The following is a 23,747-nucleotide window of genomic DNA, read 5'->3' as shown; positions in this document are numbered from 1 at the left end:
TAAAAGGTAGAGCTAATCTGCTTTACTATCTCCTCATCTGATATTATTACATATGTAAAGACATTTTAAATTGACTGCTTTATTATGTTGAATAAACTCATTGTGATTTGGTATTGAAAGTGGTTGTGTGCTCTGAAGTGGCTGCAAAGGATGAAACCATATTTTTATTATTATACTAAGCCAAAACTGTTTCATATTCCTTCAGTGTGTGTTTTAAAGGGAAAACCTTTTTGTTTTCTAAGTCTCCTGTCAAAATTATGAAGCTTTAATATGTCAGTGCAGTCTATTCAGATGGAAAGAACCATTTAGATGTATTTTTCTTTAGAGAATCATATTTTACAGTGCCTTGGCTGTACCCCCTGGGCAAGTCTAGCTATGTTCAAAATATTTAAATAAGGGTGTCTGATAAGGCTTCTTGGATATTCTGTTTTCATATATGTTTTCTCTTTTTTCTAAGAGGAAACATTTAAATCATGTTTACTGGAAATAATTACACAGAGACTATCACATATTTTGCTTTATAGGCATACCCTCTCCCACCCACCAATCTCATAATGTAATGTCAACAGAGTGAATTTTCATGCTATGGGTCAGAAACTACAGCAGTCAAGAGTCTTTGGATGAATAGCAGCAAGCTTCTGGCTTGTAAAATGAAGTGTTCTCTCTTCAAAGCACCCTGCCTCTCTTGGGATGAAAACTTGAGGCAGGTTTTTCTGTCTGGCATCAGATCATCTAGTGTAGCCCACTGGATTGGCAGTTCTAGTGTTGGCAGTTCTAAACAGTAAGGGTTTTTAAAGACCTTATTGCTCTAAAGAGATTTATTTGTATTAAGGGTAAAGAGAAGTGAAATGGAAGAAATTCTGAACTCAAAAATAATTCTTACTAAAACGTAAGAATCACAAAAGTAAATACATTTTAAAAACCTGTAAAAGAAAATACCTGAGGCTTGAAATACAGCTGAGTTTCATTAAGAAATAGTTTTCTCTTGCTGATCTTATCTGTAGAAATCTTTTCAAATGGTAAAGCCCCAAAACATCCAGGCAATAGACTTCTTTCCCTAATCATTCTTTAAAGTTTTGCTTTAGTCTGGTACTTTTGAATTATTATCAATTTCCTATCATCATATTTAACTCAGGATTTTAAAGTAGAATTTCCATATTGAGGTAACACTGAAATCACTTTACCAATCAAGTCTTAAATACAAAATCACTTAAAAAGAAAAGTTACAGTTCTGAATTAGTGTGGCCTGTCCTTTAGCCCTTACCCAGTAGTTCTTCTTTCTGTGCAGAATTGTTTTGCTGTACTAGTTTGCCAAAGGGACTTCAGCATGACTGCTTGATCACCAATGTGATTTTTACACTGAGGATTACATAAACAGGAGTGATGCAAAACTATGACACAGCATGCTTTCAGAACTATACAGTATTGGGGGTTTTAAATTACTTTTCAGTAACTGTTGAAGTCTAAGGTAACACTGTAAAAGACTGCTCACAGAAGATTTAGATAGTAGACTGTGTACTGGTTCCTATTGAGCAGATGAGATGTTAGAATATGAATGACATGACTTCTGTAGCCTCATTTAAGAGATTTAAGAGCTGATATATATATATATATATAGATAGATATAGATTATATATATATATATGGTACCTATGTTTATCAACACTGATCTTTAGTAAAGGAAGGAAATTATACAGGTATTTTTCCTGTCTTATGTGACATTTGTCTTAGTTTGGTGCACGAAAAGTGAAGAAAACCACTAGTGCATGTCTGAGATATTTAGGTCATGAATTGAGCTGGTGCAAATATAGATAAAATGGGCAATTCTATTTGGCTGTCTTTGATTATAAATATACAGAAGTTCAGAAAGCAATATGTTCAATATATCGGCAATACATATTTTTTAAAGAACTCAATATTTTCACTTATGTAGCACTTTCACCACAATAGTACTTTGAAACATTAAGTAATGAAATTATTTATTTTTCTACTCAGAATAATCCTGCCAGGAAGGCATAGAAAATACTTGTAGCAAAGAAGAACTTGTCCATGCATGCAAAACAAAATAAAATAAGATTAAAAGCTCCAGAAAATTAGTCTGCTTCAAAAACTATTAAATCGTTCCTATCCCTGGAGCTTTACAAATGTGCTAATTGTTGTGTTCTGGTCATGTAAATGTTTCTGCTTAAGATAAGGATGATTTCCTCCTACTAAAGAACTTGCACTGTTTTGGGGAAGGGGGTTTGAGGGCTAAATAACATACTGTAATGAATCCTCCTTTTGGGCAGCATATGCTTCAGTTCTGAATGCCCAGAAATGCTTCACAGATGTGCTAGGCTGCCTAGCAATGGGAATTTTCTAATTCTGGCTAGCCTGAAAAAGTAAATAGAACTATTGAGCATAAGGCTGCTCCCAATATAAGACAACAATACCCCCCAGCTAACACTTAAATTTAGCCCCATTAAAAATTCCTCCTTCATAACCAGCAACTTGCAAAACCTATAAATACTGATCTCCAAAAATAGATTTATACAGGGACATGTATGTGTGTTTTACACTGGCATTTATACAATATAGTTCATACACTGTGTCTCAATGCTTTATAGAGCAATGAACTGCATACATTGGAGGGATTATGTAGGCAAACACATTGGCCATTATGCTATTAGTAGTAGTTCACATATGAATACACTCTCATTTTCTTATGGCTGTACATATGTGTATATATATATATATATATATGGATTTATGTGTGCATATATATAATGTATGTGCTTGTATACATGTATGAAAAGTGGCGCATTTTTATAATAAAAGCCTGGACCAAAACTATCAACATACTTAGGCCCTGAAAAAAATCTGTTGAAGCAACACTGGAACAGTCTATATCTGGGCTATTGCCAAATTTTCAGAACCCCTCCCTCCTTTTCCCTGCAAAGAAAGCACCTTTTTTCTAAAATTAAACTGCATAGGATCCATATAAACAAAATATTTGAAATTATATGGAGACTGTGTGTGTGTACGAAAGGGATAGCTAGCAGCACTGTTAAAGTTAGGAGTTTGTTGGTATTTCTGTTATAAACCCTGTCTTTCTGAGTTGGTAACTCAGGCATTAAAATTCACTTGAAGCTGCAACTTGGCAATGCAAGTTATCAGTCTTAGAGTGGAGCCTTTTGTAGGGAAAAAATTGTTGAAATCTATCTGGATAGTTTTAGCCATGGGCAAAAAGCAGTTTTACTGGCTTTATGCACTATATTTGTGTTCCCCATATAAAATAAATACATTTCATTTTGGTTTTGTAAATGTATATCTGAGAGTTTTCTGTAGTGTAGCAAAGTAATACTTAAACTGAGACACAAGTTTAATAAGTGACCAGAAACTTCAAAGGTTTGCTTTGGATAAGTCCTCAAATGTTCAGATGCATATCCAACTTATCTGAAACTTTTTGCAGCTCTCAATAAGTTATTCTTCTTGGGTCTAAATCGTATGTCTTTGTAGGGCTAAGATTTTCTTTCCTTGTCCTTTCTACATGTATAGCTTTGTATGTATGCATATAGATTTGGTGGGGAGGCTGGAAGCTCTTCTTTCAACATCTCCTTTCCATCAGGGAGACCCAAGGTCATCCTTGCCTTGCAGAGTAATCAGGCCCAGCACCTCTGACACTGGACTACCTGTTCCTTAATTCAAAATCTACTTATTGTGGAACCAAGAGTGTATTGTGTTCCATAGCATATATAATTTGGACTAAACGGCTCTAAGAATACTGTAGATGGATCAGAGTCGAAGTCCTGCAACAAAATCAAAGACAGATACGGGTGTGGAATCCTGAAGAAGAAGATCTGGTGGAGTCACAGAGTTGGTGCATTCTTTTGGAGAGTCATAGTGAAATCACGACAAGGTTGCTGTTGGCATTCACAGAACAGCTTGCTACAGTGGACAGTTGGTACAGGGCTCAGGAAACAAGCACTGAGTGGTGGGATCCCACCGTTATGCATGTATGGGATGACGATCAGTAGCTGCAACTTTTGGATGCGCAAAACCACCTTCCTGGAATTGTGTGTTGAGCTTGCCCCAGCACTGTGGAGCTGCCCGCACTGTGGAAAAGTGAGTGACAATAAGTGTGTGACATCAGGCAACTCCAGACTGCTACCGGTCAGTCACAAATCAGTTTGGGGTTGGAAAAATCAACCATGTGGGCTGTGGTGATGCAAGTGTGGAGGGCCATTAATCACCTCTTTCTATGAAGGACTGTGACTCTCGGTAATGTGCAGGAAATAATTGATGCCTTTGAGGCAGTGGGATTCCCAAACTGCAGTGGGACAGTGGATGGAACACATATCCCAATTTTGGCCCCCAACCACCTGGCAATGGAGTACATCAACCGAAAGGGCTGCTTCTCCATAATCCTGCAGGCGCTGGTGGATCGCCGGGGCTGTTTCACTGACATCAATGTGGGGCGGTAAGGAAAGGTGCCTGATGCAAGCATCTTTTGGAACACTGGACTGTATAGAAAGCTGCACACTGGGACTTTCTTTCCAGACCATAAGATTCTAATGGGGGATCTGCAAATGCCCACAGTGATCCTTGGAGACACCACATACCCCTTGCTCATGAAATCTTACAATCAGGAACCTAGACAGCAGCAAGGAGCACTTCAACAACAAGCTCAGCAGGTGCCAAATGACCATTGATTGTGCCTTTGCCTGATTAAAAGGTCACTGGCGCTGTCTTTTTGGCTGGTTAGGCATCAGTGAGGAAAATATTCTGATGGTCACTGCAGCCTGCTCTACTCTCCATAATATTTGCCAATCGAAGGGGGATAAGTTTCCCCAGGGGTGGACCACTGAGGCTGATCAGCGGGCTGCTGCTTTTGAGCAGCCAGATACAAGAGCTATTAGAGGGGTGCAGCAAGAAGCTATTTGAATCAGGGAGGCTTTGAAGGAGCATTTTGACAATGATTCCCAGTAATGTGTTTATATGTGATTCATTCATCCAGGCAATGTATACTTGCCACCATGAGTTACACCTATAGTGTTTGCTTCATGAGCGTTAATTGCAATTATTCTTACTATGTTTCAGTTTTAGAACTGAGCGATTTAAGTATGTCATAGATAAAGACTCAGTTTATTTGAAAGACTCAAGTTTAATAACGGAATAAAACACAAACTTTGAGTCAAACAGGGGACTTGAAAATGAGGAACAGTCTTGTGGTTGGGGCTCTCACAGGTGGATGTAATTCTAACTTTCATTGGAAAACCAGTCCCTAGGCATGGAGTGCCTGGGTTACTGTAAGGAACTAGGAACACGTGAGGAATCTGGTGGGGGAGTTTTGGGAGGGCATGGACCAGAGTTCTGTAGTGGCTGGAGGGGGAGTCGGGCACAGATGTGCTCGGATTGCAGGCTAATGAGGGAGTTCAACATCTCTGCCTGGCCCTCTAGGAGCTTTATCATCCACTCCTTTCCAGGCTATTGAGCCTGAGTGTTTTGTTGATTGTCTCCCTCCACACTCTTTTTTTGCTATGCACTGTATCTGTTGACTGCAGCACTTCATAAAACATATCCTCCTTATTCCTCCTGGGTTACCACCTTATCTGATGGAGGCACTCCGCCATCGTGGAGAAGTGGGTTGTCAAGGGCCCATCTGCAGAAGCCAAAGAAACAGTGAACAGAAATGGTATTGTGAGTGCGCTCACAGCCGTGAATCACAAAGGTTACATACACCTCTTTCTCGCTGTCCCTTGGCTAACACTCAGGTCAGCGCAAGTCCCAATTATGGTGAGTTCGCGGTGGAGGGGGCAAGGGGTGGTTTGTGAAGGGGGTTACTATAAGCGGCTAGGGCCCTATTCTGAATATTGGTGCCCTTTTCAACAGGCTAGGGTAATAAAACCTGATATCTCACTCCTAAGGATAACCCAGGATGCAAGTGTTCATCTCCTGCATGCGTGTGACTTCAGACCAGCTCCATATGCCACACTGGTCCCTTCAGAATCAATTGCCAAGTGGTGTGGCAAAGTTTTCTACAGCAGGGGGAGAAACAAGGCAGCTCTCCCAACAGACATTTGGGAGAGAATTGCAGAATACCTACAGGAAAGTTTCCTAGAATCTCTATGGAGGATTCCCAGGACATCCCCATATACATTAACAAACTTTTCCGCCATGTACCCACAGCACAGATGGACAGGCTCTGTTGTAAATTTCTGCCCCTTATCCATCCTCTAACAAAGTACATGAGATCTCAGTCTCCTCTCACCATGCAGTATCAAAGCAAAATGAGCACTTACCGGAACTCTCCTCTCCTCCATTCTGCATGCCAGAGCTGGAATGCTGGGATTTAGTTGGGGTTCGTCCTGCTTTGAGCAGAGGGTTGGACTAGTTGGCCTCCTGAGGTCTTTTCCAACCCTAATCTTCTATGATTCTATGACTAGCTAGACCTCTCTGGAATGGAAAAGAGGTCCTGATTCGCTGCACAACCAGATGACTCTGTAATGTGCTCCACATTGTCCTTCAGTTCCACTACCTCGTCCACCACTTCCTCGTCAGGGTTGAGTACACTGGCCACTGCATCCAAGTCCCCCGGAAGTATCCATGGGGTTCTTGGCGGTGGAGGTTGGGTTGCCACCAAGGATGACATGAGAAGCAGCATGTTTTCGGTGCTGCACCAGAGTGACAATTGGTCTTCCTTGCCTTCTGGTATTCCTGCCTCAACTCCTTGATTTTAGGACGGCACTGCTGCATGTCCCTTCCATGCCCCTTCTGCTGCACACCACCAGCAATCAGCCCATAGGTATCAAAATTCCGATGGCTGGTGCAAAGCTGTGACTGCACAGCCTCCTCTCCCCATATACTCAGCAGATCCAACAGCTCTGGTGTGCTCCACCCAGGAGAGCATCTACTTCATAAAGCCGGCATGGTCAGATGGGAAGATGCTGTATGGTCTGTGCATGCCGAGCAAACAGGAAGAGGATTTTCAAAAATTCCTGGGCCTTTAAATAGGAGAGAGGCGCATAACTGTGCACCTTCAGGCAGCAGACTTCAAACTGCTGACCAGAGTGATCATGATGGGCATTATGGGACACTTCCTGGAGGCCAATTAGGGCGACATAACTAAGTGAAGTATCTATACTGACACTGCGTCGCTCTAACTACATCGCAAAAAGCTCTATGCTGCTCATCTAGGTGGTTTTATTATGTCAGCATACCAGGGGAGTTTCATCAGAGGGAGGAACATTTCAATGTGTACACCTCCACTGTTTTGTCAACAAAAGCTGACTTTTTGTCGACAAAACTGTGTAGTGTAGACAAGGCCTTAGTCTTTTCACTTCAGGTTAACTATTACCCTCCATCCTTCCTTCACTCCCTCTTTTCCCCTCCTCTTTTCCATTTACTTCCCGCCCTTCAGTGTGCCTGTTTTTGTCTTTTTGATTAGCTAATTCTCTCCTAACAAAAACTCAATGAAAAAACGTTAGGAATAAGTAAACAAAAAACTTGTGGCTCTAACATGAGACTAGAAAATGATGATATTTTTCACTCTGCACGTATGTTGTACCTTTTTCTTCCTTTGTCTATTTAGATTGTAAGCTCTTCAGGACAGGGACTGAATTTTACTATGTATTTGTACAGTTCCTAGCACAATAAGGCCCTGATCTTTGTTGAAAGACTCGCATTTATTTCAGTGGGTTTTGAATCAGGCCCTAAATGGGTAGCTGAAGATTCTTCTGGCATGAGGCAATCCCCAACTGGCATAGAACCAGCATAGTCATTTGTGTGCTTGCTATTCCCAACCCCTCCATATTGTAGGGGAGTGCTTAATTTTTTTAATGAATTCTCTTCAGCCATCTTGCTTCAGGGTTCATTTTCCACAAACACACAAACAATTGGATTTAATTGATACAAATGCTCTCAGAAAGATTTTCAGAGTCGTATAAGCCAATATTTGAATAAATCAACTTTTAAATTGCCACATTGGTAGTCACACTTAAATATTTGCATACTCATCTGGTCAGAAAGTAGAAACAATGCCATGTGATTTATCTGACTAATCCAACACAGCTTGAATTTAAATGTTAAATGTTTCATGTATGATCTTATCTTATCCCTAAAGCATATACTCTGCAAAGCTTAAGTAAAGAGTCAAATACTATAATCAAAGTTCATAAGTTTTACAAAAAAACCTTAAAAAGATTTTACAAACCTATTATGAAAGAAAATGTTGTCATGAATATTTTTTTAATGGGGGTTTTTGTATGTGTGTGGGGGGGGAGGTTGTCATTATTTAAACCTAAACCAGGACTGCAGTGTCCTAGTAACGAAAGTGAAAATAACTTATTTTCATTGTATAGTCTGTGTGAAGCACCACAAATGGTGAAAACTAAATAATTTTTTTAAATCCTTTAATTTTAATAGTCTAAAGTGTTGTTAATTATACAGGTAACTTTTTTTAAAAAAAAATATTTTCATATTAACAGTATGCCATTAACAAGGTGGACTATGATATTTAGGTAAAGATATGTCTATCAACTATTCTCAGGGGAAATATTCTCTCTTAACAGCTGATATTAACAATAATTCATTATGGCTGTTCAGATTATGCTGCTTCTCAAAAAAAGTTATTTATTTATATGCTAGAACTGCTGTGTATAATCATTTGTATAATCAGTTACAGCTACCTGAATAGTAAAAAGGTTATCTGCACAACAACTATAAGTGAGTCAGGGCTCCTGATTACAACATGAATGCTCCCTAACCTAGTTAAAATAATATTAAAACTTGTAATGTGGACAGGACATAACAGGGTCCCAGAATTGAGTTAAAAGCCAGGCCTATTCACAGCTTTAGCCCCTTTATAGGGATATGACTAAGTACTGTCCACACTAATAACTATGTGTAAGTAGGTCAAGAGACAGCTGTGTTGTTACTGGGCCCCAGGGCTAAGCTATAGTTGTAGTCTTGATGGGGCCTGAGTATGATGACATGACTCATAATTAGTGCAGTGTGAGCTTGGAATTTCTTGCATGATGTTACTCTTTTGTCATTAAAAATAAACGCAGTTCATCATTAGCTTTAAGTAGGTGTTCTTAATCTGTGTGGTATTGTCAATGCTTTACATCTCATTTCGGGTGATATTGTGAGATTTGAATGTAAATTGTTGTAAATCTTACTTTTTAACAATATGTCCAGATCAGTGCTATGTTACTTCTTTGTGGACCTTATCCTATATAAATATAATTAAATGCTCAACAATGTACATATGCATTGTAGTCTAAGTACACACGGACAACTTGGCAACAGACATTGCACTGACATAGTATGTTGACTTAAAAGGAACTGTTATGATGTATCTTGTTAATGCATCTTTGTAAAAATCTTTGTAAAACTCTACTAAATCTTGACATTGTAACAACTTAAGAGGAAGGTTGACAGCAGCCTCCATATCAAATCTTTGTATGAACCAAACTCTGCTGTCCTGGAGAAAATGTAAATCCTCATCTGCATGTATTCTGTGTTAAAGCCAGAGATGCTGATACAGTTTGGCAAACAAAAAAATAATAAATTGTTTGTTGCACTTGCTAAGAGAGAGATGGATTTGGTGGTAAGTCAATAAGTATAGATTATTGACTGTGGTAGGAAATAATGTGCTCCTGAGATGTGTAGCTATTATGGATTTTTTTATCTATTCTTTAGCTACACCAATTAGAAATGCAAAATACAGCACATCGGAACATCATGTAAACTTCATTCAGGAGCTCTTTAGTCCATAAACCAATGACATACAATGGCTTTTGGCAAACTGCAGCCAAAAACTGGAATGCTACGTTTTTCATTTAAGTGAAGATATGCCAAATGTTACTGAGTAGCACAGCCCCCACTATAAAATATTTCCAAACACATTAGTCAGAGGTATTGTATTGTTATACTATATATATTTTTAAATGTTATAATTAATAATGATTTAAAAGATCTTGAGCAAATTAGAATTATTTAGTCTTGAAATACATTAAGAGGTGACATGACTGAAGTAATTAAAGCAGTGAGGGTTGTTAAAATATTGAGCTTGATAATCTAATTGAGGATGTTGGATATACTAGAACTGGGGAGCAAAGGTATAAAATTAGAGGGGATACATGTAATAGGATGTATTGTTTTTACAAAGAGCGGTAAGCAGATGGAATTCAATCCCACTTGGTAGTGGAGTCAAGTAGTATGAATGTGTGTTATGAAAAATCAGGTGACTGTATGGGATTTAATACATTTAAATGGTATTAATGTTGTGCTTGAAGCAGTCCATTTCTCTTTTAGAGTCCAGGAAGGAATATTTTGCTGAGCATGCACTTTTCTCCAGATTGACTCTGTGTATTGTTGGATGAGAGGGTTGAGGGTTTTTTTTTTCACCTCCTTAGTCACCAACAGATTAGTTTTTGAATTTTTAATTTTAAAAAAATTTAAAAGATGTTTAAGTGTATAGGATGACCCCATGCAGCTCCAAGCATGAAGTGACCATGACCTGCTTCTCATGCTGCAGATCTCTGTATAGGAATGAGGGCAGTTTTGTGATACTTTCTGATCATATATATTTTGCAGACAATCATTGCACCTTGCCATTTCAGCCAGCCAATGTGTGCTCCTCACAGAATGTAATCATGGTTACTCTGCTCACCTCTGTTAAGAAATAGCTAGAATATTCATTCATTCATCATGGTCAGGGAAAAGTAATGTATGAGTCATGCTGACCATCTGAGGCAGAAGTGCAGACTTGAAAGTTTCTTATCCGTTAAATAATTCTTGAATCTGTGATTTTTAAAAAAAATGTTATGCAAGGTTATTGAGCTGGGGAGCAACGGAAGCCTGTGTGAGAGGCGGAAGTAGTAAGGAACATTGTTCTCACCCTGGCACTTCCTTCTGGGTCCCAGGGCAAAATGTAGAAGTTGTGAAGCCTTACCTCAGTGCTGCTGTTAAAGAGGCTAGTGGGCAGACAAGAGTGCACACGGCAGACTTGAGTACATTTGACAGTGTTGCTTTTGGATCCATCCACTCTCCCTTGATGAAAATATCCTTATAAACATTGGCAGGGAAGTGGAAAACAATTATGAAATATATTTTGAAAGAGAAGAATTGTGGCCATACTATTTAAAGGATGCTGTATCAGAAACTAGAATTTTTAATAATTAGTGGCTTTCAAAAAATTCAAATTGACAGTGTGCCTTAGAAATTATTGTGTGCTAACTAAACATTAGTGAAACTTCATTGTTCATCTATGCTTTGATTTTTGATTTATAGCTCCATGTAAATTATATCTACATTGATCTACCTAGTCATCCTACAAAGAGCCCAATGTTTCCTATTCCACATCTACCCTGCCTGCAAGTTTGACCTGCCTGTGGTCTTGTGTAGCTCCTTTCTGTGGAACTGAAAAAGTGAAATTTACTAAACACTTGGATATGTTTTGTTTTGCAGTCTGTGGTGCAGAATGGGGTTAAAATCCTGGCCCCATTGAAGTCAATGGCAAAACTCACCTTAATTTCAATAGGGTTGGGATTTCACCCCAGAGCATAGTAGCTGGTCTCTTAACCCATAGCCATACCACCACATGCTTAAACCTGATGTGCAGAGTTGGATGTGGTCAATATTAATGGGGCTCTGCGTGGGCTTGGGGGTCTGCCTATACAGAAATCATTGCAGATCAGGGCCATGGAGACGGTACCTCAAAGAGAATTCCAGGTGGCACAGGAAGGGGTGTTGCTGATTCAGTAGGTTACCTCTGAGTTGATACAGAACCAATGTCTCATACATAACATTAGGAGAGGGCTCTACCTCTGGAGGTGTCATGTTTCAGATAAGCTATAAAGTGGAAGTATTGATCACTTGTGCAAATTAAAGATCCATGGAATTTTTTTGCCAGAGTGGAAGTGTTAGCCCCAGAGTGCCTAGCAAACTCCAGGTTGGTCATTGTACCTCTCTGACATTCTACCATGGTTTGAATTTCACACAATATTCTTCACATCCTGCTCTCTATTGTTTTGTAATATTCCTGTGTAATTAAATGGTTACCATGCTTCAGCTCAGAGGTTAAGGGATTTATGTGACACATAAGATGATTCCTACAGCATGTGTGTGTGTACTTTTTAAAAATCCTTCTGCGTGAAAGGCGCTATATAAATATAATTTTTTTATCATTATCCCTGTCAATTTGCATTACTCAAGTGGCTCCCCCCCTTTATTGTATTAAACATAAGATGCTTCTCTTCACTTTAAAGGTCCTTCTTGGCCTATCCTCGTCCTACCTGTCATCTCTCATTCACTGTCAAGATGTCAGTTTCCGCCTCTGATGAGCCAATGATGCCAGCCTCCATTGCCCACATGTTAAATTGTCAAACAAGCACCTTCATGCTTTCTCCAGTGTTGTCCCTCATGCTTTGGAGGAACTCCCGTAAACATCCACAAAGCTACCTCATTATCGTCCTTCAAATCCCATCTTAAAATTCCCTTTTTCCATGATGCCTACAAAAAACTTGACAACGATTAGACAGGTGGTGTGCTGACACCACTGTCTACCATAATGACCAATATAATCTCATTGTTTCTTTGTACTCTCCACATCTGTCTGTCTGTAGCCATCTGTTATCTCTTGTCTTATACTTAGATTGTAAGTTCTTTGGGGTAGAGACTGTCTTTTTGTGTTCACACAGTGCCTAGCACAATGGGGTCTTAGTCAATGGGGGCTAGAGCTCCTAGGCGCTAATAATGAGATAACAGAGAAGGGATGTAGAGGGAAAACATAACAACCCATAGGTGAGAAAGGAGAGGCAGAAGAGGAAACAGGAGATAACAAGGAAGTACAATCTAAGAAGAATGGGAAGTAGATATTTCTCAGCCTGTGTTTATAAAATGGTAAGAATTCTTTTTCAAAAAGAGAAAAATTGAGAAAGAATTCAATTGTTCCTCCTTATCCAGCAGCCAGTGCCCCTCCCTTTCATCCTATTTCACAACACCTAAAACTTTCCACTTGTTTTTTCCCATAACCCAAAACTCCACAGTCTGAAAATGATTGTGAGGTGTAGTGAGTCATGGGATTTATTTTATTTTTGTCCAAGTTTTGGGTCATAGACCCAAATAAAGAGAACAACTGTTGGTTTGGTTTGTCATCTTATTGCCAAAAAGTTGTCGTCTTATTGCCAAAAACTTCAAAATTTTGGCTATCTTGGTAATAGCCAAATGTAATGGTTAATTAGTACAATAAGTCTGTTAATTTCAATGGCGTTACTCCTAACTTATGGTGGGATAATAAGAAGCAAATCAAACCCACCGCCTTTTGTGATGAGTTTTGGTGATTTGCATGTTATGCCTGTGAAACTGGCAGACCATATGCCAGCTCATGCAAAGCCTCCTAGGCCTCAACTGAATCCTGACCAATACGTAGCTGGAAACCAGTCCGGCTCACCTGTTAATATTGTTAAAATAGTGTTTATACTTTATGAAATGCTTGTGAGTTGCTGCATGCATTAATCTCACTTATAATATCTGTATCCCATGTAATAAGGTAATATTTAAGTGTTTACTTAACCAGTCAGGAGAGAAGTATTATCAACTGTGAAATACTAGTTTGCCACAGGAGGTGTTATCTCCTGTCCAACAAAAGGTCTATAGACACCAGACAAACCAATGTGGAACATCAGAGGACAAAAGACTTTGTTGATTGCTCCTTCCGCAGACCCATGAAGAGGAGACATGCATGTGGACTCGTCCCATCAACATGAACCCTGGGGGAAGGGAATAAAAAAGCCCTGACAAGAAGACACTGTATCTTTATGCTGCTTGGACTCTGAGAGGGCAAGGATTACTAAGCATAAGCAAAAGATCCTCAGTGCTTAGTCTAAGTTAGCCCTGAAGGACATATAGAGCTCTAAGTATCAGAGGGCTAGCCGTGTTAGTCTGTATCCACAAAAACAACGAGGAGTTCGGTGGCACCTTAAAGACTAACAGATTTTTTGGGCATAAGCTTGTGTGGGTAAAAAACCCACTTCTTCAGATGCATGAAGAAGAAGAATTGCATGCATCTGAAGAAGTGGGATTTTATCCACGAAAGCTTATGCTCAAATAAATCTGTTACTCTTTAAGGTGCCACCGGACTCCTCATTGTTTATATAGAGCTCTCTTATTATAGAATCTTCTATTACCTTTTGAAACCTAAGACTATAACTCATTTGTGTATATATGTGTTTACCTACTTTAACCTTGTAAATAACTCTCATTTCTTTTTCTTAATTAATAAATCTTTATTTAATTTATTACAGGATTGGATACAAGCATTGTCTTTGGTTGACCTAGGTTAAGTCCTTTGGGATTGAGAATTACCTGAATATTGTTGTAATTTTTGGTGTAACGGACCATCTATCATAAAGGCAAGCTTGTCTATGCGGTAAGATAGACTGGAGTACTCCAGGGGACTGTCTGTGACTTCGTGATTAGGCTGTTTTGATGCCTGAGGAATTTACACTTGATACTTGGTTGGTGAAATCTAAGTACAAAATTCACAACCAGTTTGGGATTTGTCCCTTGCTTCTGAACAGTCTGCCCTGAGTTTGGTACTCACACTCTTCAGCCACTCCAGACAGCTTAACAATGTCTTTTTTCTTTATATCAAAATTAATTACTTATATTAAAATTTATAATGGTGATCACAGAGTAATCTGAACAAGAATTACTATTTTTATTTATATTGTAGTATTGTATTGCTAAAAACCAATCTTCTAGCACCTATATATGATCCCCCTACAGTCCTCAAGTAAGTCTGTTAAATGCAGGTTTGTCAAATATTTTCAAACTGTATGATTTCTGAAATATTTTAATGTTTAACTAGCCAGTGAAAAATAATTACATTTTACATATGATATATATAACTACAGTAGATATTTTTCAAGTTTGAAAAAAATAACGTTATGAGCCAAAATTTTAATATTCATACTACAGAGTATCAGATTTCATTGGTTGTTTCCATAAAGGAAGTGTTAATATACCATGGTTTGCAGAAGGATGTTTCTGGTGGTTAGAGCACATAAATAGAAGTCAGTTATAATTTATTTATTTGTATAATAATAGCACCTAGAGACCCTCACCAAGATCTCCTGCTTCCCTTGGGTTCTGTTCCTAATTTTGCCACTGACTCACTCAATGTAGATCTGAGAGAAGTTTGTACTCAGTGTGTTCAGATCAGATATCTTTGTGTTCAATTGTTATGTCCACTGTGTGAGTGTGGGCAACTCATTTACGCTACCGTTGATCACTTAGGGCCTAATCCTGTGAAATTCTGGGTGTTTTCAATTCCCATTGTAGTCATTGGGTGTTGTAGCAGGGATTCTGGTCTCACTGTGTCTGTTGACTAGTGTTAATATTTCTGTACAGTTCAACACCCTTACCTGAAGCCTAGCTATACTGGCAAATTCTCCTTGTGTAGACGCAGCTTATATCAATTCCCTGAGTAAACAGTGGCAAAAGCCAGTATAATTGCATCAACACAAGGCCTTTTTCTGGTATAGAAATGTTATTTAAAAAACCATGCCTTTATCAAATGTACTATAACATGGAACATTTCTAGTGCAGACCTGTCCTGCATCCTCATATCCCAGCTTTAGGAGGCACACATCTAATATTCTCCCCATTTTACAAATAAGGTAACTGAAAGGTCATTTCAGACAGAGCTGGGAATAGAAACCTGGTCTATAAGAAAAGTCTTATACACTCAGATGTACCGCCTTTCAAAATGAATGTGCCAAAACTGTGTCCTTAGCTATGCTGCCTACAATTACCGCCTTCATCGCTAGGCCACACTCTCCTCCCAGAGCCAGGAGTAGAACCCAAGAATCCTGACAACAGCCATTCCACTTCTGTATCACAAATGGTTATGGCACTGGCAATGTGTGTCATGTTCCCTCTAGTGGTCTGGTCCATATAGATGATAATGGCCTACTATGGCTAATTATTTCCTCAGCCCAGATGGAGGAGGGCTGCATTGTAGTTCTGAAGGTACTGGTTTAAACACTGCTGATGACCCATGTGGGTAAAAATAGAATGTGATTTTTTAATTAAAGACTGTATCATAATATATAGACACAAGGGGGCATGATTAATGTAGCGTGGGTAATCTTAATTCTGGAATTTCCTAACTTTTGAGTACTTGACTAAAACTTAATAATTTTTTTTTAATGTAGGATTTTTTATAATGTTGGCAAACTAACGATTTGGGCTGAAAATTTCCAAGCCTGGTGTCTGCCTTTGGCTGCATTATTTTGGAAAATTTCAGTCAAAACAGTTCAAGCATTTCTGAGAACAAGACTAGGGAAACATATGTTGTTTTGCCCATGTTAAATAATTCTGGTTCTACTGTCCCCATTCTGTGAAGCTGGGATTTGAAATTTGGCAGGAAGTGGCCTTTATGTCAGGGATGTGCCTTTTGCTGGCATTGTGAAAATCCACTCAAATACACCAAGACGTAAGCCTCTGAAAAAATACTGTTCACACATGTTTAGTAGACCCTTCTTTAATTTTAGCAGGTAAATTCCCTGAAGATTCTGTCCACACTACACATGCTTCAGTTGCAATTCTGGGCTGCTTTGGGCCATACCAGTGCTAGATCTGGGCATCTGAACTGAGAGGAGGGAGACTGTCTCTCCTGTGCTCTTAGAGTATGTCTATACAGCATCTAGACACCGGAGGCCAGCCCTGCCAGCTGACTCGGGCTTCTGGGACTTGGTTTGAGAAAGATCTGGGGGGTATAGTGGATCAGAAATTGAGTCAACAATGTGATGCAGTTGCAAAAAAGGCTAATACCATTCTGGGGATGTATTAATAGGAATGTCGCGTGTAAGACATGGGAGGAAATTGCCCCGCTCCACTCGGCACTGGTGAGGCTTCACCGGGAGTATTGTGTCTAATTTTGGGTGCTATGTTTTAGGAAAGATGGGGACAAATTGAAGAGAGCTTAGAGGAGAGCAACAAAAATGATAAAAGGTTTAGAAAACCTGACCTGTGAGGAAAGGTTAAGAAAACTGGGCATGTTGAGTCTTGAGAAAAGAAGACAGAGTGGGGACCTGATAAATCTTCAAATACGACAATGGCTGTTCTAAAGAGGATTGTGATTAATTCTTCTCCATGTCCTCTGAAGGTAGGACAAGAATGAATGGGCTTAATCTGCAAGAAGGGAGATTTAGGTTAGGTATTAGGAAAACCTTTCTAATCATACAGGTAGTTAAGCTCTGGAATAAGCTCTGGTTTCCAAGAGAGATTGTAGAATCCCCATCATTGGAGGTTTTTAAGAACAGGTTGGACAAACCCCTGTCAGGGATGGTCTAGGTTTACTTGATCCTGCCTCAGCAAAGGTGGCTGGACTTGATGAGTTCTTTAGGTCTGTTCCAGTCCTACGTTTCCATGATTCTTAGATTTGAAATAAAAACTATTTTCTTTTCTTTGGTGCTGCTTTTCTGTTGATTTTCCTACATTTCTATAAAGGAGAGTCTTCAAAAAAGTCAAGACGGTATAGAATAAAGGAAAAATTTATATATTTAAAAGCTTACAACTTAAATATAAGAAAAACATAGCTCAGAAAAACAGTGAATATGAATGTACATAAATCTCTGGAGTCTGACAACATCCACCAACCTCTGTCATTGCTATCCTGCTGTTGTGAGAACTGTAAATTTAAACAGGACAGTCACAGATGTCAGCCTTTGCCTTCTATTGAATTTTCTTCTTTCGTAAGACCAATTTTATAAATCACTTCCTTATGTATGTAAAAGTTATTCTGTTACCTCTCTTCTGAATGGCTATGACCTGTTTCACTAGTTCACTATCACCCACAAAGTAAGCCAGTAATTCACAAAATAGGCAGAAAAACTACAGCATAGTTTTAGATTGCACCTTGCTTTCCAAACATTAAGTAATAATATCAGAGCTAGCACATACATCCCATTTCAAAGAACTCTGAACCAGAGTTAAAGCGTTTTTATTTAACATAATTAGGAAAGAAAGAACAAATAGTGCCTGGTTTCTTAAACAAGAACTGTGTGACTGTGGACAAACCATGTAATCTCTCTACCTCAGTTTCCTCATCTGTAAAGTGGATTTATCAGTTCATCGTGGGCAGTAAGTATCATAGGCTGGAGAAGGCTGTGCCTCCCCAAACAGCCTGGCATGGCTCTGCCCACCCTCAGGCCCCCTCCTGCTTGCTCTCAGTTCCTTTCCAGCTCTTCCATGGCGGAGAAGCTGGAGAAGGCCCACCCGCCCGGCGCTGGGGATGTTCTGGCTACGCTGCCTGCCTGGTGCTCCAGGGCTGGGGTTGAGGGTGCTCTGGCTGTGCCGCCCACCCGGCGTGCTGGGGCTGGGGGCACACGGGGACCGGGGGATGCTCTGGGCTCTGGCAAGGGAGCGGGGGTGGAAGGGAAGGGGAAAGAGCAGGGCTTCGGGCAGGGGGGAAGAGGCCAGGGGCTAGCCTCCAATGGCTCATTCACCTGCTGCCCATGCAGTGTGTACTACCTCGCATTAGTGTATAAATCTGTAAGAACCGCAGATGGAATATGCCATAGAAATACAAAGTATTATTATTAAGATTTGGCAACAGAGTAAGTAGATAGACAAGTCTTTACCTTCTCATATTATGTTATAATCAGTGTGATAAGTATATCTGTCATCAATGATATATTGCTTATTGCCTTTAAACTCAGTAACAATACATAATTTGTTCGTGTAGAATGTTTGAGAGAATAAATATAGTAATATTTGTATTGTAATGAGATATCAATTACGGGGTTCAATCTTGCTGTTAATACTCAAGCAAAATTGCCATTTACTTTAAGGGATGATGGATTGGGCCCACAGTTACATAGTTAGATCAATTTCACAAACTTGGATTTTCACTTCAGAAATTTTTATGAGGAAAATCTAATCCAGTTTGCAAAAAAACCCAACCAATCAAACAATGTTTTGCAAAAATATCATTTGAAACATATCAATGTGGATTCCAGTTTGAAAAATGGTTGTAACAAGTATTGGATATGTGAGAGTAAATATTGCTTAGCAGAGAATAGGAGTGCATTTTGAAATATGCTATCTAAAGCAAATTTAATTACAATTGTTTTGTTCTCTCTTTCTTTTTCTCTCCCTCTCCCCCACTCTCTCCTGAAAATCTCCTGCCATAGCGACTGCATTTGCCTCCAGACTTGTCAGACACAGTGAGCCGCTCAAGCAAACAGGATCTGGCAGAATCCACCAAACTGCTGAGCTCAGGATGTGGTGCTATGGCCATAGGCAAGAAGCACCTGGACTTCTAGTGATTTCTACTTAGCAGTTTCACTCAGATTTATATGACACTCTAATTATGACTGTTAATGACTTATGAAAATATTTTTCTTAATGATTTGACCCAGCAGTCCTTAAAAATACACACTGTAAGATGGTGCCTTGTTTTCTCATCCTGATTTCTTGGAAGACATTTGTGGTTTGTTTGCTTTTTTACAGAACATGTTACCTTAAAAAAAATGCTGCATTGCACTGTTATTCTGGAAATGTACAAAATGTTCTTCTCATAAAAAATCAAAATTATTTTTATTTTTAAAGTTCAAGATGCTTTGCAAAACAATACCAACTGTGTTGTTTTTCACAAGCTAAATGTGTCTGTTTATCACGATTGTATTAAACACTGATTATAATGTAAAATATAAATTAGAGAGTCTTGTGAACATTAGTAAATGAAATTAAGGAATTCATAATCATATCTTATTTTAAAGCCAAATTTAGCAATTATTATTATTTGAAAAAATAATTGTGTACATCTGAAAATATCATTATTGTCAAAATCAAAAGTAGATATGACATTATTTTACAGAGTACCTAAACAATGCATTTAAAAATGCATTGCACTATTTCATATGTGTTCTACTGTGTCAAGAATTAAATTGATAAAGAAAGAATTTTTCCATAGTAAGAATATATTATAGATAATTAGTTTGCCTTATGGGTTAATAAATGTATTAAAATGCACTTGAGTGGAATTTACTAAACATTGAAAAAAGAATTGATTTCCTTGTGTAGTTCAAAACAGTAATCCTAAACAATTGAAGTCAGCACTATGAAATTATGTCAACAGACATAATTCAAGATTGAAATTCAAACTGACAGCTACATTAATGCTAGAAAACCAGAAGAGTGCATTGGAGCTTGGGGAAGAGTACCACAGAATGTTGGTCTAAAACAGAACAGAAAATAAAACTAATTCATGTTACCATACCATCATGTATACTCTTTGTGAACTTATGAATATTGTGTGTGCATGTGTGTATATATACCCAAATGGAAAACTATTAAATATATTTTTAAACGTCTCCTATATATTACTTTGTATTTGGCATACTAGGCAGTGCTGATCTGTAAATTAAATTGTTTTGTATTATTTCTTATGAAGCAGACTTCCATTTTGAAAGGGGGTATATTGTCCTCCATGGAACTTCCAGACCAGATTTTAGATTATTTTATGGTTTCAAAATTAAATCTTTATAATGGGATATAATATGGCTAGAGTGAAATTGATTTTCCAAATAACATTTTAATACAATATAGTAATGTTAATGTCTTTTGATGAGGTTCCAACTGAAAAGTTGATTAAACGGTTTGCTTTTTCTTATGCAATCCAGGTTTTACTTTATTTGTTCTTGACAACACTGTGTGTAAAACAAAGACATAGCTTTTAAAACTGTCTAACTAATATGATGAATGTCAATCACTTAAAAAACTCCACTGTAGCATAAACACATACTGTATACAGCTTTTATTCTGAATTAGAATAATTGAATCAATGACAGTGATTTGCCAGGATGTCAAATCTATCCATCATATCCTGTCACTACCAGTTTATTTTTTGTGATCAAAATCAAAAAGACTACTATTTTGTCATCAGCTATTTCATTTGTGGTAACAATCAGGATTTCTTTTCTCTTGCTTTTTTTTTTTTTAAGATAGGCCAATTTTATTTTTTTATTTCTAAAAACGCAAATCCTTTTTTAATCAAAGTTTCAGAATGGATCTGTCAGTTTCATAAAGCTAAAAGACACCTACATTTTTATACCAATATAGTTAAATCATCATTGATTTCAAAAACATCATTTGTCCTTTTGCATTATATGTAACAGTGAGCAGAAATTCTCATCAAAAGCTTAATTGTACCTTTAGAAAGTATTAAGTAGTTTAAATATTTGAATTCAAATAATTTAAACAAAATTAACACTTTACATAAATAAGTAACAGGAAACATATGGTATAGCCATCTGAAATGTGAAGTCCTCAGGTATATAAATGGCTTGTGAATATACTTAATAGGTCATTGACTTAACACACAGGCAGAAAATGTCACTAAAATTCACAGCCAATTTCTAGTTAACATATGACTTAAAAATAGATGCTAAATACTGTATGTATATATATATATATATATTTATTACATCAATTTCAAGTGCTAAAATAGATTAGCACAGAAACTAAAAAAGTATTTGGAATAATAAAAGTAAAAGGGAAATTCACCTGCAAATCTAGATTTAAATGGTTTTTCTTTTGTTTGTTTTTCTGATTCACTGAACATGCTGTGTGAAATAAGTTTTACAGTATACATATGTAAAGTGTTCACCTAAGGCAAAAACATGAAGCAAAATTTCTCCTCTCTTTTCTTCCAAAATATTGTATTGGTTACAACAATATATGGCAGTGACTTGGCTTGCCCAGTAAAACAGATGAGTAAAATAATGTTACTATTTGACAGTGTGTATGATATACCATTCCACTGGATCCACAAATAGACTTCTTATCTCTCATTTTTGGTTTGCAGTATTGGATAAAAATATTTAGCCATAACATTAAACTCTCCATACCCACTTTTATGTGTCTAGTATATGACCCTCCAAACCTTGTATACAAATATTCCACTAGATTGTGCCTCTCTTTATTTGCCAATAAATAGTTTTTACTACAGGAGGCGTATCGGGTTCTTGACTTGAAGGACTCTGTTTCTTCACAGACTGCCATAATCCATTGCTGACTCCACCATGCACACCTCCTCTCGATCCTTAGTGTTGATTTGGCTGGGATGTCTTTATGAGAATGAAAGTGATAGTTATTTTCCTTTCCTGAACAGCTGTTATGGATTGTAGAGTTTAGTGTTTTGGTTTTTAGGTTATTTTTAAGAAAAAGAAAAAGTTGAGCCACTTACTTCTCAGTGGGCTTCAAGCTGAAGCCACCATACTTCTTGCATTGAGGTTGATATTAGGTATATAACATGACCGTAGAGACAATATAATTTCTGCTGAATGCATTCCCCGTTCAAACTTACCACCAGATCTTTGCACAATTATGACAAACAGTGAAGAAAGCCGTAATGAAATTTAAAGCGTTGACTCTTTAATATGTCAAATAAGGATTCTTTATATAATTTACGTTGTGTTGAAGCTATCAAAATATAGGTATTTGGAATGTGAGGCGAATATGATGATAGATTAAACTATAGTTTTTTTTAAATGTACTTGTAAAGAAATTTGTAAAGCAACTTTGAAGCTGCAGCTTGATCCAATTTTCTGTAACAATAGCTATTATCACCAGAAAATGGACATTAAACTACTTCAGATTTGATACATGTGATAACACACAAACCAACAAGGTTCCACCTTAAAATTTAATTTAAAATAATGGTTATTCCAAACACAACTGTGGGAAAACTGCAAAGGTATAAATTATAAATATCCTAATCATTCCCGGATTGAAAACTGGTCTGTTACCATGGAGCAAAACCAGAGTAAGCCAACCCGGAGGCTTTGTATTGATTGAAGTTTCATAGGTTTAGTCTTAGACCAGAAGAGAGTAAGTCTGAGATTAATCAAACAAGCTGGTTGTGAATTTTGAGATTTTGGGAAACAAGGAGCTTTTCTTTTTTTTTTAAATTGTCCACTCACAATTGAAAAACAGAGTGGCCAAAAAGCTTCAAGCTTGTTTTAGTTATTTGACCTCAATGAAATTGAGCTCTTTGGCTTTGCTTTACATTTCTGTCGTTCTTGGCCCTGAACTTGCTTTGGCATATGCTAAAGCTGACCCTTATGCCCACTTGAATCAATGCACAGGTGTAATCCTAGCAGATCCTGCTCTTAGATCATGGCCCCTATTTTAATGGGCTACTTCTGCAATCCTTGCTCAAACAAGATATCCATTGAGAGCATTGATCCTGTGTCTCGCCCCACTTACACTGCTGTAACTCAGGGAGAATGGAGTTAGGCTGGTGTAAAACCAATATAAGAGAGAAAAAGCAGGCACACTGGGAGATTTGCTCAAGCCATGACTGCCAAATTAGGCCCCACATTATTTAAACGTTGTCAAATTAAATTCAGCCCAAAGTAAACCATTGACATGCTTTTCACAAACCTGAAACAGGACAATTTCCAAAATGTAAAACAAATTCTGAGAAAAGAGGGGTTTTAAAAACACACCGACATTCCTCTGTAGTGTTTGAAACACAAACGTTGCAGAATTAAAAATTTGAAGCAGTTTTCACTGTTTTTAATTGTCCAAGCAGAGAGGGAAGCAAAAAGTAAACATTTAGCATAAAAGCTGACAAAGAGTGATTTTTAAACTGTTCACTTGTTATAAGCTAGATATTAATTGTAACATGCCCCAAGAGATTTGTTTGCAGTGTTTGGTTTCTGTGCTAACCAGATCCTCTAATTTTTCCA

The 23,747-nt window shown here is 37.9% G+C and overlaps 1 protein-coding gene across 4 annotated transcripts in view; it reads left to right on the top strand.

The window, feature by feature from the left end:
• ELP4 (elongator acetyltransferase complex subunit 4) overlaps positions 1 to 23,747 on the top strand; it is a 344,771-nt gene that overhangs the window by 242,279 nt on the left and 78,745 nt on the right. For 2 of the 4 annotated variants that reach the window (XM_075129452.1, XM_048854601.2), the window contains one exon: positions 19,185 to 20,670. The exons of 1 other annotated variant lie outside the window; for it this stretch is intronic. In XM_075129452.1, the coding sequence (XP_074985553.1) occupies positions 19,185 to 19,316 (132 nt within the window). In that variant the 3' untranslated portion in view covers positions 19,317 to 20,670. Of the gene's footprint in view, positions 1 to 19,184; positions 20,671 to 23,747 lie in introns of those variants that run through there. One more of the 4 variants, XM_048854603.2, reaches the window with a different exon arrangement.

The sequence above is a fragment of the Caretta caretta genome, chromosome 6, assembly GCF_965140235.1.
Source record: "Caretta caretta isolate rCarCar2 chromosome 6, rCarCar1.hap1, whole genome shotgun sequence".
Lineage (NCBI taxonomy): Eukaryota > Metazoa > Chordata > Testudines > Cheloniidae > Caretta > Caretta caretta.
Note: the sequence above shows the minus strand (reverse complement) of the source record. Positions and strands in the feature narration are given on the sequence as shown.